At 34.3% G+C, this 16,429-nt stretch overlaps 1 protein-coding gene across 1 annotated transcript in view; it reads left to right on the top strand.

Moving 5' to 3' along the window:
• Positions 1 to 16,429, top strand: part of LOC128011479 (probable phospholipid-transporting ATPase IIA) — a 52,355-nt gene that overhangs the window by 23,500 nt on the left and 12,426 nt on the right. The window contains exons 16-24 of the mRNA XM_052593939.1: positions 1,424 to 1,516; positions 1,618 to 1,701; positions 5,293 to 5,463; positions 6,099 to 6,197; positions 8,305 to 8,394; positions 9,729 to 9,873; positions 10,682 to 10,746; positions 12,421 to 12,576; positions 16,075 to 16,139. Coding sequence (XP_052449899.1) covers positions 1,424 to 1,516; positions 1,618 to 1,701; positions 5,293 to 5,463; positions 6,099 to 6,197; positions 8,305 to 8,394; positions 9,729 to 9,873; positions 10,682 to 10,746; positions 12,421 to 12,576; positions 16,075 to 16,139 — 968 coding nt within the window. The remainder of the gene's footprint in view (positions 1 to 1,423; positions 1,517 to 1,617; positions 1,702 to 5,292; positions 5,464 to 6,098; positions 6,198 to 8,304; positions 8,395 to 9,728; positions 9,874 to 10,681; positions 10,747 to 12,420; positions 12,577 to 16,074; positions 16,140 to 16,429) is intronic.

Raw genomic sequence — 16,429 nt, 5'->3', positions numbered from 1 at the left:
TTGTGAAATTATGCATAGAGAAACTCGAAAGAATGAACTCAGAAACACAAACATGCGCCACAATCACATAAGCAGCACTCTGGGCACTCTTGTTTTTGGGAGGTTCATTTGTTCTGCCACAATACTTTAGGATCGATATTTTCACGTTCTGAAGGCTTCAAGTGCCAGTAAAACCAAGTAAAAATGCATATGCTTTTCCAAACAGCTGTAATTTTCGCTGCATTGCATGTAGGCGTTCTGTGAAACACAGGACGCTATAACAGGAAGAAGCTCCAGCGTATCAACTACCAAAGTCGTCTCTGTTTATCGAGCTTGGCATGAATGTATTTGAGAGTAACTGGGGTCAAACCTTAAGCTTCTTCGGTGTTTTCGTCGCGGCGCTCGCCGCTGTTTTTTACAATCTTGAGAATTCAGAGATCGACGAGACTTTCCTAACCTGAATAATTTATCACACTGCGCATGCGTGAAATGCGTTAAACAATTTGACGGAATTAACAACAAACAACTAATTAACGCCGTTAACGCGCTATTTTTGACAGCACTATAAAAAATACATATATATGTTGTCTGAATAATTTTTGGTTTGGCTGTATTTATATATATATATATATAATATTTTTCAAAAGGTACAACATTTAGGAATGTAACATGTCCTGCAATGTTTATGCTTTGTCAAAAAAAAAAAAAAGGTGCACATCACATAAACCCATTAAGGGCTCAGGTGCAGAAGAAAAATGGGATATGTACAAAATAAAAAGGCTGCACATTGATGTAACTGCTCCAAGAAACCTTTGTACAACATTTCAACCATTAGGTCTTCATCAGGCACACTCCGTCTGTTTGCTTGTATTTGCATCATTTATGCTTCGGACATCAGTGACGCCTCGAATCATGTGGCTTGTCTTGAAGACGTGGTCTGTTGTCGTCATTTTAATTCCTGGAAAATAATAAACTAGAAAATCATGCCCAGAATGTTATTCTTTCAAGGTGGGTTTTGCACAGGCATTTATGTCAGATAAAGGAAATGTAAAAAATGTAGTTCCTTTACCCTTTTAAACAATGCGAAAATTGAAGATCATCCCACAAATGATGTGACTAGACTGAGTTTTATCTGAGAAAGTGGTGACCCTGCCCTGGGCTTGATGACTAACTCTCCCCACACCAGTTTGCAGCTATTGTTGTTGGCCTGGACTGAGGCCTGTATCAGTGTTTGAGGAAACCAGGTTTCCTCTGCAGAATCCTTTTAAAACACCTTCAAGGACGATCAAGGAAACCCAAAATTAATGCTTGGAAAAAACAGCACAGACTGTCCCGCTTACCTGTGAACTCTTCCTGTTGCACTCGGTACATCGTTGATATCTGTTACAGCGTATGTGTCTATGCATTATTTAATAATAAAATACATTGTGCTCCTGTTTGCTAGGATGAATCCACAGGAGAGATCACGTTTTACATGAAGGGTGCTGATGTGGTGATGGCCGGTATCGTTCAGTACAACGACTGGCTCGAGGAGGAGGTCATTCATTTCATGATTTCAAATCAAAGTCATGTTTATGCCAAGAGGTGGTGTGACTTTTACTTAAGGAATTTGTTTTCTGTTTTCTGCTTCTTTATCAGTGTGGGAATATGGCCAGGGAAGGTTTGAGGGTGCTAGTGGTGGCCAAAAAGTCCCTAACGGAAGAACAATACCAAGATTTTGAGGTGAGTTTCCAACACTTAGTCATTAGAAAGTTTGCTTTGGAACAAACTCCTGGGGGGAATAATTGCTGATAGATTGGTGTATTAATAATATAAAGAATTTAAAGACTAGGCCCAAAAAAAACATGGAAAGAAAATGATGTGGAAGAGTCATCATGCAGCAGTTATTGTGGACAGCTATAGAAGTTTACACTGTCATTCAGAAGTCTGGGGTGGGGCTTTTAGATGTTTTTGAAAGAAACCTCTTATGCTCACCATGGCTGCATGGATACAAATGCGGTAAAAAAAGATAAATATTGTAAATTATTATTGCAATTCGAAATGTGTGTTTTCTATTTGAATAATTTTAGAATGTAATTTATTTCTGTGATCAAAGCTGAATTATCAGCATCATTCCTCCAGTCTTCAGCGCCACATGATCCTTCAGAAATCATTCTGATATGCTGGATTGCTATTCAAGAAACATTTCTGGCTATTTTCAATGTTGAAAAACAGTTGTTCTGCTTCATGTCTTTGTGGAATCCATCTTTCAGGTTTTTTTTTTTTTTTTTTTGATAATTTTAAAGTTGAATAGCATTCATTTGAATTAGAAATCTTTTGTAACATTTTATTATATATATATATATATATATATATATATAATAGCCATTCAAAAGTTTGGGATCAGAAAGATTTAATTATTATTATTTTTAATTTTTTTTAATATTAAGAAAACTCTCATGCTCATCTAAGCTGCATTTATTTGATCAAAATATAATGAAATGTTATAACAAATTAAAATAATGGTTTTCTGTTTTAATATATTTTTAGATATATTAAAAATATATGGTAACACTTTAGAATAAGGTTCCATTAGTTAATGTTAGTTAACTACTTTCGTTAACATGAACTAAACAAGAACAATCCTTCTACAGCATTTATAAGTCTTAGTTCATGTTAATTTCAACATTTACTAATGCATTATTTAAATCAAAAGTTGTGCTTGTTAACATTAGTTAATGCACTGTGAATTACCATGAACTAACAATGAATAACTTTATTTTCATTAACTAACATTAACGAAGATGAATAAATACACTAATAAATGTATTATTCATTGTTTGTTCATGTTATTTAATACATTAACTAACATTAACTAATGGAACCTTATTCTAAAGTGTTACCAAATATATTAATAATGTATTTTTTGCAATGAAAATCTGAATTTTCATCAGCCATTTCTCCAGCTTCAGTGTCATATGATCCATAATTGTAAAATGCAAATTTTTTATCAATGTTGGACACCACTGTGCTGCTTTTTTTTTTTTTTTTTTTTTTTTTTTAAGTCTCATCAGTTTAACACATTCTTGCTAATAAAATAATTTCTATCCAAAAGAGAGAAAAATGTACTGTCCCTAAACATTAGAACAGTAGTGTATATTGTTACCAAAGATAATTAAATAATTAATCAATTATACAAATAATTATATATATATACACACACACACACACACACATCTGACTTACACGTCATCAACTGTGTAATACATTTCACAAAGCATTTCACAGACGTTTACAACTGGCTGACAGCTATTTGACTGTCAAATGACAAATAAATCAAGCTCACATCAGAATAATTCAGCTTTGTTAAGCTGTCAGTCAATTAAAAATGTAATCAAATGATCTACATTCAAGGTTGACTTTCTCTGATAAAGACAGCGTGCAAGATTCATTGCAATCATTTTTTTGTAATTAAAAACAATAAATTGACATCCTTAATTTTTTGCATCAGTGATTTAAGGAGGTGGATGTGTTTGTTTGTTTTTAGGACATAAAGACCAGTGGTTCTTAATGGGATAGTTTACGCAAACATTATTTATTCACCCTTGAGTTTCTGTCTTCTGTTAAAGTTATTGGTAACTGAGTATGGGAAAAGACATGGGCAGCATGAAACCCAATACTGGATAATAATGTGTTATGTTATTTATGAGAAACACTTCATATATCTTTTGTTCTCGATGGTCACAGGCCATAAATACAGTTGCGGTGCAATTTCATATTACAGTTGCTTAGTAATATGACTATGCACAACAAATATTTGGCAAATATGTCCATGTTCCCTTGCAGCCTGTGTCAGATGAATAATTGAGCATTTTTCTCCTACACAGATTAATGTGATATATTGTGTACTGCTTGTTCAGTGTGTGTGTGAAACATGGGTCCTGAGAACGGCTGGTATAGACGGTGACCTTTGGATGTTTATAACGACAATATCCAGGTGCTGATCTATATTTAGCCGGATTAAGCGGTTTCCTAGCTACCATCCATCGTCAACAGTAATTGTCAGAATAGAAATGTAACATGTTTTCCACAGGGAACATCCCCTAAACGAAAGTTACCCCGCCCACACACACACACACACAGAGAAAGAATTGTTTCTTCTCCCAGACCCACGTTCTCACTCTCCGAGCTGAAGTGTGTAATTGTGTGTGAGCGGGTGGGCGGCAGTGACTCACCGAGTGTGTGAGTCACCGAGGGAGAGTGTGTGTTCCTGTTTGACTCGCACACACATTGTTTGCTCTCTATCTCACTGCGATTGTGGGCCGTGCCCTCCAAACTGCGCTCTGGGTTCACTCAACACCCTGGCACGTCGGATTGAAGGGTCAGCGCAAGGGTGGGTGATTCTGACAGTGATTATATGACTGCCGATGGAGAATCAGCAATCTGAGCTTTCTCATTTGACATGTCTGATAGATTTCCTTTGCTTCCAGGAACAACAACAACAAAAAAACAGAGAAGTTTGGAGATCAGAGTTCGATGCATTTTAGCTAATCACCGTGATGCATGGACATAGAAAAACTTGAGCAAATGTAATGAACCATGTGTCATTGCATCTGTTAGATCCATAGATGCTTGTAAAATCAAAATTACTTTAAAATACTAATGCTAAATAGTGTAGAAACTTAATTTTCTGTAAAGTTGCTTTGCAATGATTGTAACATTAAAAAGCGCTGTACAAATAAACTTGAATTGAAAAAACTTGAATTGAATTGAATAAGGGAGGATTTTCCAAATTAGCAGGGCTTTATGACCCCAATCTTGACCCCCAAGTTGTTTAAACTGGAAATAAATGTAGGGTACTGGTAATCTTTTTGTTTGCAAATGTTAATAATAAACGGGGATTACCGTTACGCTTTCATTCAGTAGACCGTTAAATTTTGTTAATAAATAAAAAACTGTTTTACTGATTTACTGTGATTCTTTGTTTTTATGTGCTAAGATTTATCTTTAAATATAGTGCACACATGTAATATATATTCTGATTAAACATCTGATTATTTATCGACAGTCCTTATTTACTTGATAGGAAATTTGCTCTGTGTGCAGTGTAATCCCCGAAATGTCAAAATGTATGAGAAATTTATATAGTATTATTCCTGTTCTATATTTTGTATGAAATAGTTACAAATACAGTAAATAAGAAATCTCTGCATCTTTGCCAACTTTTGTTATATTTTAATGTACAGTCTGTCACCTGCCCTTAAATGTCATGTAAAATAAATAGCATAGATGTGTATTATGTATGTTGTCTAACATCATTCACATGTGCCGCAGGCTCGCTACGTCCAGGCCAAGCTGAGCGTTCATGATCGTTCCCTGAAGGTGGCCACAGTGATCGAGAGTCTGGAGATGGAGATGGAGCTCTTGTGTCTTACTGGAGTCGAGGACCAGCTGCAGGCCGATGTCAGACCCACTCTGGAGATACTGCGCAACGCTGGCATCAAAGTCAGTGTCGGCATGCACAAACATGCACAGAAAATGAGAGTTCACAGTGGGCGGAGCTACCCTCCGCAATGCGCCAAAAATAATAGCGTTTATCAAAATGCCTTGACAAGCAATGTTTTTGCCAGTTGAAGCTGGTGAGGACAAAAACTCAAAATTAAAATAATTTAAAATGAGATTTATCAATGCATTATAACATCATGATTGATTTGGAGAACTTAAATGTCTAAAAGACACCGGTGTTGCATTTCTACAACACTGCAAATCTGATGCGGTACCATTTCAAAAGGTAATAATATGTACCTTTAAGTTACTAATGTGTACCATTTAGGGGTAAATATGATAAAAACATTTACTTTTTGGCTTTGTACCAATGATTTTCTAAGAATATTGCATTTACATTTATGCATTTGGCAGACGCTTTTATCCAAAGCGACTTACAGTGCATTCAGGCTAACATTTATTTAGTTATTTATTTATTTTACCTAACATGTGTTCCCTGGGAATACAACGCAATGCTCTACCACTGTATACAGTCACTGTATGCCTCTAAAATGAGTTGTTTGTTGACGTGTTAACACGAGTGCTTGGGTATATCAATGTCAAGCCTGATTTAACTTAACCTGTTCTTTGTCCAGGTTTGGATGCTGACTGGGGACAAATTAGAGACTGCAACCTGCACAGCCAAAAACGCCCATCTAGTGACCCGCAATCAGGACATCCACGTGTTTAGGCCTGTAAGTCCTCTAGGCTACATATTTCAACCATTATTTTTAAATAGGTCATATCTTATCCTTCTGTAATTATTTATTTCCCCTTGAGGTTAAGTAGTAAGGTTTCTTGCACCAGTAAATATTTCCCATTTTCTCTCTGACCCGTAGAAACTGGCTCTAGATCCTTAAACAAACTCTAGGGTCTCTGCAGGGAAAAAATGAGCAGTGCTTTTTTTCGGATTGTAAATCTTTCATTAATGTGTTTTAGTATACATTATTTTTCAAGACGCTTAATGAGAAAATACTTGTATTTTTTGGATGGCCTCTAGTGTGGGATGTGCTTGTTATTCTGGTGCTATGAGAAAAACTGTTTCGGGATGTCATTTTGGGAGAAAACAGGAGCCCATGTGTGAAGATGGCAGTGGTTGCCATTGAAATGAATGTAAACAATAACTGATATTATATACCTCCTTGACCAAAATAGAGACATAATCTGTCAGACAGATGCACTACCTTTCAAAAGATTTTTAATGTTTACGCTCACCAAGGCTGCACTTATTTGATAAAAAAAAAAAAACAGTAAAATTGTGAAATATTATTGCATTTTAATTAACTGTGTTCTATTTTGAATGTATTTTAAAATGTAATTTATTCCTCTGATCAAAGCTGAATTTTCAGCACCATTACTCCAGTCTTCAGTGTCACACGATCCTTCAGAAATCATGAATTACTTTCCAGAAGTTTTTCCAGAATTCTTTGATGAATAGAAAGTTCAAAAGAACAGCATTTATTTGTAAAATAAACCTTTTGTAACATTAGAAATGTCTTTGCTGACTATTTTGACCCATTTAATGGGTCCTCGATGAATAAAACTATTCATTTCTCTAAAAAGTGACTTTTGAACAGTAGTGTACTAGCTAAATAAATCATGTCTCACACCCAAATGTCTCCAACACATATGGGCTCCAAAGCTTGATTGAGTTTAGTAGACTTCATCGATCCGGACAGGGAAAGTAGCTTCCTGAAGCCTCTTTGTGCCGTTTCTCTGTGAAATGTGACTCTGTGAGCTCTTGTGAGGTTCCCATGTGGCGTGCTGCCACAGAAAGATAGGCCGCTCTGAGGAAGGTTAAATCTTCCTTACTGCAGCGGTTCCTGGAAACAAGACAATGACTGGCACAACATGAAAACAAGCACCTCGTTCCCTGCGGATCATAGCTTCATCTGGATTGACTTCCTCCTGGACACAAATGGCATCCAGATTGAGGTCTGGTGTGTTTGAAATTGACAGATGAATTGCTCTTATGTGAACGTCCACAAATTAGAAAACATCCTCTCTGTTGGCGAGGAGTTTGGGATGGATTTATGTGTCCAAAATTACTTTTGGTTCATGTTTTGAGTTTAATCGCACAGAAATAGTTTGTGATGTAGCCTTTGAGAATGCAGTTATATGCCCCTACAATTCATATTTGAGAGCAAAAAATTTGCGGGGTTAATTCCTGTGATGCAAAACTGAATTTTCAGCATCCTTTACTTCAGTCTTGAGTGTCACGTGATACTTCTTAAATCATTCTAACATGCTGATTTGCTGCTCAAGAAATATGTGTGTCCACAATTGGTTTTTGAAGGTATATTTGAATAGTTCACCTTAATCATTTACTGACCATGTTGTTTCAAAGGTGCATGGTGTTTTTTGTATCGGAAAGAGCAGCGTGAACATTCTTCCTAACATCTCTTGTAGTGGTTCACAGTGAAATGATAGCCATATAGGTTTGAATGCAACATAAGAATAAGGCTTGTTTACTCATTTATCCTTTTAATCTAACATATTGAGCAAACACTATATGTCCAAAGCCATCTGTAAAATACAAAAACAACAGTTAGTTATAGTGAACTTCCTGTGTGAAACTAGCAGACAGCAGGCGAAGTAGACCTCACGGTTTAGACAGTTAAGCAGATAGCTCGTTGAATCTAGCACGGTCTGCCACACAACTGACAGCTGAAGTTAATATCTCAGACTGGAGATCTTGCTGTGGTTCACCGCTGGTGTCTCTGAGATTATTATCCGAGTGGCTGCTCGTGTGCTTGTGTTCGAAAAAACAGTCCTGACGCTGAGCTCTCCGATGGGTTGCAGGTAACCACTCGAAGCGAAGCCCACCTTGAGCTCAACGCCTTCAGGAGGAAACACGACTGCGCACTGGTGATATCAGGAGACTCTCTGGAGGTAATGTACACCTGACAAAAACCCTGACACTGTAACAGACCCAAGCCGCACTGTTTGTATAAGACACCTCAATAAAACATGCAACTTGTGCTATGATAAAATATACAAATTTAGAAACAAAGATATGATAAGAAATGTATTGTAAAATGTAATTTATTTCTGTGATATAAAGCTGAATTTTTATTATCATTACTCCAGTCTTCCGTGTCATAAATCATTCACTTATAATGCTTAGTTTTTGGTAGAATAATAAAAAATTCAAGAGGAAATCAAAATCTTATGTAACATTTTAACTTCTTTCCTGTCACTTTTGATCAATTTAAAGGGATAGTTCACCTAAAAATTTAAATTACCCCATGATTGACTCACGCTGATCCATCCTAGGTATTTTTGACTTTATTCTTTCAGACAAATAGAATTGGAGTTATATTCAAAAATACATCCTTGCTCTTCCAAGTTTTATAATGGCAATGAATGGGGGTCGAGATTTTGAAGCCCAATAAAGTGCTTCCATCCATTATAAAAAGTGCTCCACATGGCTCCAGGGGATTACCGTATTTTCCGGACTATAAGTCGCACTTTTTTCATAGTTTGGCTTGTCCTGCGACTTATCAAAATTAATTTGACATGAACTGAGAGAAATGAACTAAGAGAAAACATTACCATCTATGTTGTTCAGTGCTCCTGTAGTCTACACTGAACACATAGAGCGCCCTCTCGCGGCTGTAGACGGTAATGTTTTCTCTTGGTTCTTGATTCTAAATAAATGCGACTTAAGAGTCTGGTGTGACTTATATATGTTTTTTTCCTCGTCATGACGTATTTTTGGACTGATGCTACTTATACTTAGGTGCGACTTATAGTCCGAAAAATACGGTAATATAGGCCTCAAAACTTTAGAAACCATAATTTCTAGCTTTCACTAATTGTCGTACTCGCATTCACAAGAAAGTGGCATTCCAGCAAATGACATAGGACATAGCCATAGCATAATGACAGTTAACAGTCTACACTAAAAATTACAGTCTATAAAGTATTGAATACTGATAAACCTGTAGATATTAGTATAAAATGACTGTTTTTTTGAAATTTTTATTATTTGTCTTGAATGTGTGTAATTTGTGTGAAATCACCTCCATCCAGATTAAAAAAAAAAAAAGTATAATTATTTTGTCTCATGATGTTTGCATTTTCAGTAAATGACCAGTTTGATCAATAGTTTGATTTGGGTTTTACTTCTGGAGGTTTTGTGTCATTGTGTCCTTCAGGACTGATTTGTCTGTCTGATGTCTCAGTGAATGGCCTGTTCTCAGTCCTGTTTGTTGTTGTTGCAGGTTTGTCTGAAGTATTATGAGTATGAGTTTATGGAGTTGGCGTGTCAGTGTCCGGCTGTCGTCTGCTGCCGCTGCGCTCCCACACAGAAAGCCCAGATCGTTCGACTGCTGCAGGAACGCACCGGCAAACTCACCTGCGCCGTGGGTGAGCACTCAACTTGGCCCTGCTCAGCTGTGTTTGATTAGGGTTGGAGCTAAAGCTGTAGGAAAGTGGATCTCACGAGCCAGATTTGAGGATCCCTAGTTTAGAGTTTTCTATATCATCCGACTCAGATTATTGCTGATATATAAAAAAAAATAAGCATAACTATTTACAGATACCAATATACTGATATGGTCATCCATATATTGATAAAATGTTATTTTAATTTTCCATTTCATGATTAGTCTTGAGATGTGACATAACATCAGTTGGGGGTGATTATGGTAAACTCACTTAAAGGGTTATTTACTGTAGTAGTATTTTTATTTTTAGATTTTTTTATCATATGTTAATATAAAAAATCTTGTATAATATAACTTTTTTTGCCATGAAAATAGCCTAAGCTGCTGACATGGCATTAAATAAAAAAATATACTACTGCTGAAAAAAAAAATATATATATATATATATATATATATATATATATATATATATATAGAATTCGGTTACTTGAAATAAATTAAATGTTAACTAAAATACAATAAAATAACATTTATTTCAGCTAGTTGCCAGTGCATCATGTCTCATTTTCATTTACTTTTAAGTTGAATACAGTAAGAAGTAGTAATAAAATGATTACAACTAAATAAACTAAAACAAATGAATGGAAAAATGCAATATGCAATTAAAAACTAATAAAAATCTAATTCAAAATAAAAAATATCAGTGATACTAATATTGACACTGCTCTTGATCTGGGTCACGGCACCAGCTGTCTCTGGCTCATCACTCGCTGTTTTCTCTTCCTCAGGGGACGGAGGAAATGATGTCAGCATGATCCAGGAAGCAGACTGTGGCGTGGGAGTAGAGGGCAAAGTAAGGGCTAACACTTCCCAGAGCAGCAGTCCTGTCAAACACACTGCTGCCTTCTTCCGGAGGCTTCTGTCCATCTGCGTCAAACACACTTGCGTTACACAGATTCTCACATTTCTTACATTACATGACAGTGAAAGCTCAGCGATGTTCTCATGTAAAATCTCTTCAAACGTTTACACACTACAGCTTCCCACGACTGAGATGGTCAACTAGTTTATTAATCGTTTTTCATAACTGTATTGATTAAGACTTAAACCCTCTGTTTTAATTTAAGTATTATTAATATTAAATATTTTTATAAGCATATACCAAAGTATAACTATGGACATGTATCATAGCATTAGTATGAGTTTTGTACTTGATACTAGTGTCTTATCAAAGATTTTGGGCATGTCCCATAGTAATAAAATTTCATTTTATTTGTTTAAAATTGCATATAATACATATAATATTTTTGTACATAATACTGTGGTATTACCATAATCTTTTGCATGTGCACCATGGTAATTCCATGTTTTGTTAGACATAATACTATTGTAATACTGTGAAATTTTATCATTTCATTTTAATTAATTAATTACAACTATTTTATTTACATATTTGTATTTTATTATTTTATTTTATTTTTATATAAATAGTTAAACTAGGTATGAATTAGTTTTTCATATACCTAGCTATATCAACCAATAATTAATATCCTAATATCAGAAATATTAATGTTTGCAATTCATTTATCTGTTTTTATTTAATTATTATTTATTAACATTTAAGTCTTATTTTATCTATATTTTATTTTATAGTATATAAATAGTTCAGGATATGCTAGTTTCTTTTTTACCTAACTGTTTTGACAAAAAAAAAGAAAAAAAGATATATATATATATTATATTATATTATATTTTTTATTGGTGTTTCTTTAATTATTTCATATCTTATAATACTTAATATTTTTGCATATTTTGTGCTGTTTTGATTAATCAAGACTGAAACCATCCATCTTAATATCAAACATATTAATGTGTTCAGTTAATTTTTAATTTAGTTTTATTTTATTTTATCTAGTTTTTATTGTATCTTATATAAATAGTAGGGATTTAATAGTTTATCATATACTTAGCTGTTGCATCTATATTGTTTGTTTAATTTTTTAATTTTTATTTTATTTTTTATTGCATGTTATTTAACTATAAATAGTTCAGCTAAGAATGTAATAGTTTTTCATAAACCTAGCTGTGTTGACCAAAGATTTCAAAATAAGAAACTTCAGTGACTCTACATTGTTTATTTCAGGATGGTCTGATTTCAGGAATCCCACCCTGAGGTGGACGTCCAGTTTAGAAACACACATTTTATGAGTCTAAATGTACCTAAAATACTACAAAGCCAGCTTGACCCAGTTGTGGTGGGCCGAGCGAGATTTCCAGGTCATCAAAATGAGACGTTATGGGACGGTTAATTGATATTGAGTCATTCATGACTAACACGGCTTAAGCCTCGATTGACTTGATGTGGTTACGTGGGCCATTGTTTTGGTTCACTCACTCACTCCTGAACTTCCCAGTGATCCGAACATGCTTAATATAGGCCGGCTTAATCTAGAAAACATTGTTGCTCCTGGTCCAGAAGCTGTGTGTCAGTGCTCTGAGCTGTTTGTTTGTTTCTCTGCGTGTGCAGGAAGGGAAGCAGGCGTCTCTGGCTGCAGATTTCTCCATCACTCAGTTTAAGCACTTGGGCAGACTGCTCATGGTCCACGGCAGAAACAGCTACAAACGCTCCGCCGCGCTCAGCCAGTTTGTCATCCACCGGAGTCTCTGCATCAGCACCATGCAGGTAGCGTCTGCTGCAGTGATTATCCACCGCTAGCACATCAATCACAGCAGCCACACATTAACACAGTGCAGCGATAAGGGCTTCATCTTTAAAATAAACAACCACTACCATATTTACCCTGGTATAACACACATTGATGTTAGTAAAAATAAACTACCATGGTAATATAAAAAAATATATATTATGAGTATATACCAAAGTATAACTATGGACACGATTTTTGTACACGATACCAGCGTATTGTCATAGTTTTTAGACGAGTTCCATGGCAATACTGTAATATTTTATTATTTCATTTTATTTGTTTAAAATTGCATATACTATTTGTTTATTTTTATTATTATAATTATATTATTTATTTTTGGACATAATACTATGGTATTACCATAATTTTTTTGCAAGTGTACACTGGTAATTCCATGTTTTGTAAGATAATGCTATTGTAATTCTGTGATATTTCATAATTTAATTCTAATACATTCATTTTTTTATTTTACATTACATATAATATTTAAGTTCTTTGTTTTTTTTAATTAAATGTGACCCCAACATAATATCATTTTATATATATATATATATATATATATATATATATATATATATATATATATATATATATATATATATATATATATAATTTTTTGTGTGTGTGTGTGTTTGCATATATATTTTTGTGTTTGTGTGTGTGTATAATGATAATTCCATGTTTTTTTATTGACATAAAGACTATGGTAATACAGTGATATTTTAGCATAATTAATTCATTAATTTATTTTTTTATTTATTAATTACACGTATAATTTATTATTTTTAATTGCATATAACATTTGTTTATATTATTATAATTACATTAATAAATAAAAATAATAACTGGAAAATAACTAATTTTTGCGTGTGCACAATATTACACCGTAGTAAACGATTACAATAGTATTTTTTAAGACATGATACTATGGTAATGCTGTGATATTTTATTATTGTTTTATTTTAATTAATTAATATATTAATTTATAATTACATATCTATTTATATCATTATAATTATGTTATGTATTTTTGGACATGTAACCATGGGTTCAAATGGGCCGGAACTGCGTCCAGCACGTCAGATAAATCAATAAATAAATAGATCTATTAATATTAATGATAGAGCGATAGTAGGCTATAGTAAAAAAAAATGTTGCGTGTAAACTTTCAAATTGCAGCCAGCCTGGTGCTTCTGATCTGAAGGAGTCTTTACGCATCAAGTAATATCACCCCCTGGCCACGCCTTCACAAACGCTTCCCGACGTTTGTTATGTTCTCAGTCACGGTTCTCCTGTCTGATTTTAGGGCATCGCTGGTTCAACACAAGTCGTGGTGTTTACAGCTGCTGTTCTAGCCATAGTTAGTGGATGTTGCAGTGGAGTTAAAAGTCTAACGTGAAGTAGGCTAATGTCAAATTTTCATAATTTAGACAGGGCAACAAACACAAGTTAAAGAACGAGCAAGGCTCCAAGTTAGACTATTATTTGCAGTGCGGTATGGCTCTGTTCATCAGCTTGTCAATGAGGAATACACCAGAGATATTTTCGTAAACAAAAACTGAAACTAAGCCTTAAACTATTGGTCAAATGTTTTTTTCGTGAACTGGAATAATAAAAAAAAGACACAATAAATGAAAACCGAAACGAAACTAACAGCAGTTACTGAAATAAAATAATAATAATAAGCAAAAATCAATAAATGTTTTCATTATTAATAAGCTCTTTATTGTGGCAAAAAATCTGTCCGTTTAGGGAAATGCCTGTTGGCGCGTGAAGTTGCTCAATGAAGGACCGTAACATTAAACGCATCGCTAACGTTGTTAGTCCTGAGCGGCTGATCTTAAAGATGCGTCTGTCGCAGTGAAATGGAAAATAATACAGGTTATGAGACAGAAATTGAACTTTAAATTTGAGCGCTACACTTTTAGTTTATTGTGCGAGACGCGGGTGCAAAAGCAAAAAAAGTTAGTTAAGCACAAACAAAAACTTTATTGTAGCCTACTAATACTGTGTGTTTGAGATGTAATACTTTCACGAAGGTTGACAGACTGAAATGTGCTGTTATTTTCTTAGTTTTTTGCGAAACATTACTAATAATATTATCATCCGTGTGGAGAGACATTGTAGAGAATACCAGGACAACACACACACACACACACACACGCATACACAAATAGACAGACACACACGATTTCATCTTTAGTATGAATTAGTTTGTTTGAAATTTTTCATAGTTTTTACTTATATTTTATATTTTACTTGTAAACTTTTAAGTTGCATTTATTTTATTTTACTTTATTATTTTTTTGTTCAATCTCGAACCATTATTTTATTTGTATTATTAAGATGTCTGCACAAGAGTTAAGTAATCTGTGCAAAAAATTTAACTTTTCTGTTTAAATGTCTTGCTTTGGTCTTCACTGGAAGTGTTCTGTTTGCTCTGCTAAACTATAACTACTAATAAAATAATATTATATAATTACTAAAACTAAATAAAATAAAATAAAATAAAAACTATACAAATGTGTTTGCAAAATAAAAAATAAACTAAAACTAACAAAACCATTGATGAAACGAACTAAAACTAAACTGAAATTTAAAACGGAATTGAAAACGATATTAGTGATAAAAACTCTATCGAGTAAATAAGTATTGTGATACTTGGTGCCACAGTGACACTCTTGTCCCAAAAATTATTTCTATACCACGACACTCAATATGTTGTCCCACGGTGAGTAATTTTTCATTGTTGCACCTACACAAAATTTGAGGGTTCCCCCACCTGCCAAATCCCACTTTAACCACTGCATGTTACCATGGCAATACCATCATATTTTGCATGTGTAAAATGGTAATCCCATATCTTTTCAAACAAAGTACCAAAGTTTTTGGACATTTACAAAGAAAAAATAGCTTTTTTCAGTATTTTTTTTCAGTATCATGTCATTATTATCTAAGGCCATGGTACATATACCACGATACAACCATATTTTGTGAAAATGCTAACATTATGGTGTTTTATATATATATATATATATATATATATATATAATTTTTTTTTTTTTTTTTGACATCTACCATAGTATGAATATGATTTATGGACATGATACTATGGTAATGTCATGTTTTTGGTCATGTATCATGCAATTTTAAAATATTTTATTTCCTTCTATAGTTTTATTTATTTGTTTTTTATTTTATCATGTCGTGTACCACATTCAAACAAAATAAGATAAAGTGAAACATGTTGGATGCAAATGTACATGTTTTTGGACATGATAATATGGTAATGCAAAAGTTTTGAACATCTGTAATACACTTTCATCTGCACATGGTAACAATTTGGTACCTTGGTGTATATATATCAGAGTACCACAGTATTTACATCTAATGGATTTAATGGTGACGGGACGAATGAATCTAGCATGGCTTTGGTTGCCTACTGTCTGATGTTTGTGTTGATGTTTCCACAGGCCGTGTTCTCCTCGGTCTTCTACTTTGCATCTGTACCACTTTATCAAGGCTTCCTCATTATCGGGTGAGTGTGCAAGAGCTGATGACTCATTTGCACTCGCTGAAATCCCGCTGGCATTTCAGCCATGTGTTTCAGACAGCTCTGACATTTGAGGATCGCTGAGGGTTTTGTTCCATCGAGAGTCACGGCCGCTGAGCTCGAAGAAGAGCATCAGAGCTGATGCACATCAAAAGAGTCTTTGTGAAGTCTGAAACGAAGAAGGGGTTAAAGCAGACAGGCTTAGGTCTGGTCTAATTCAGGGAAAATGATGAAACTCTCCATCAAGGCCGTCCAGATGAAACTTCACCCACACT

Source organism: Carassius gibelio, chromosome B23 (assembly GCF_023724105.1).
Source record: "Carassius gibelio isolate Cgi1373 ecotype wild population from Czech Republic chromosome B23, carGib1.2-hapl.c, whole genome shotgun sequence".
Lineage (NCBI taxonomy): Eukaryota > Metazoa > Chordata > Actinopteri > Cypriniformes > Cyprinidae > Carassius > Carassius gibelio.
The sequence above is the reverse complement of the archived record's forward strand: the minus strand, read 5'-3'. Positions and strand labels throughout refer to the sequence as shown.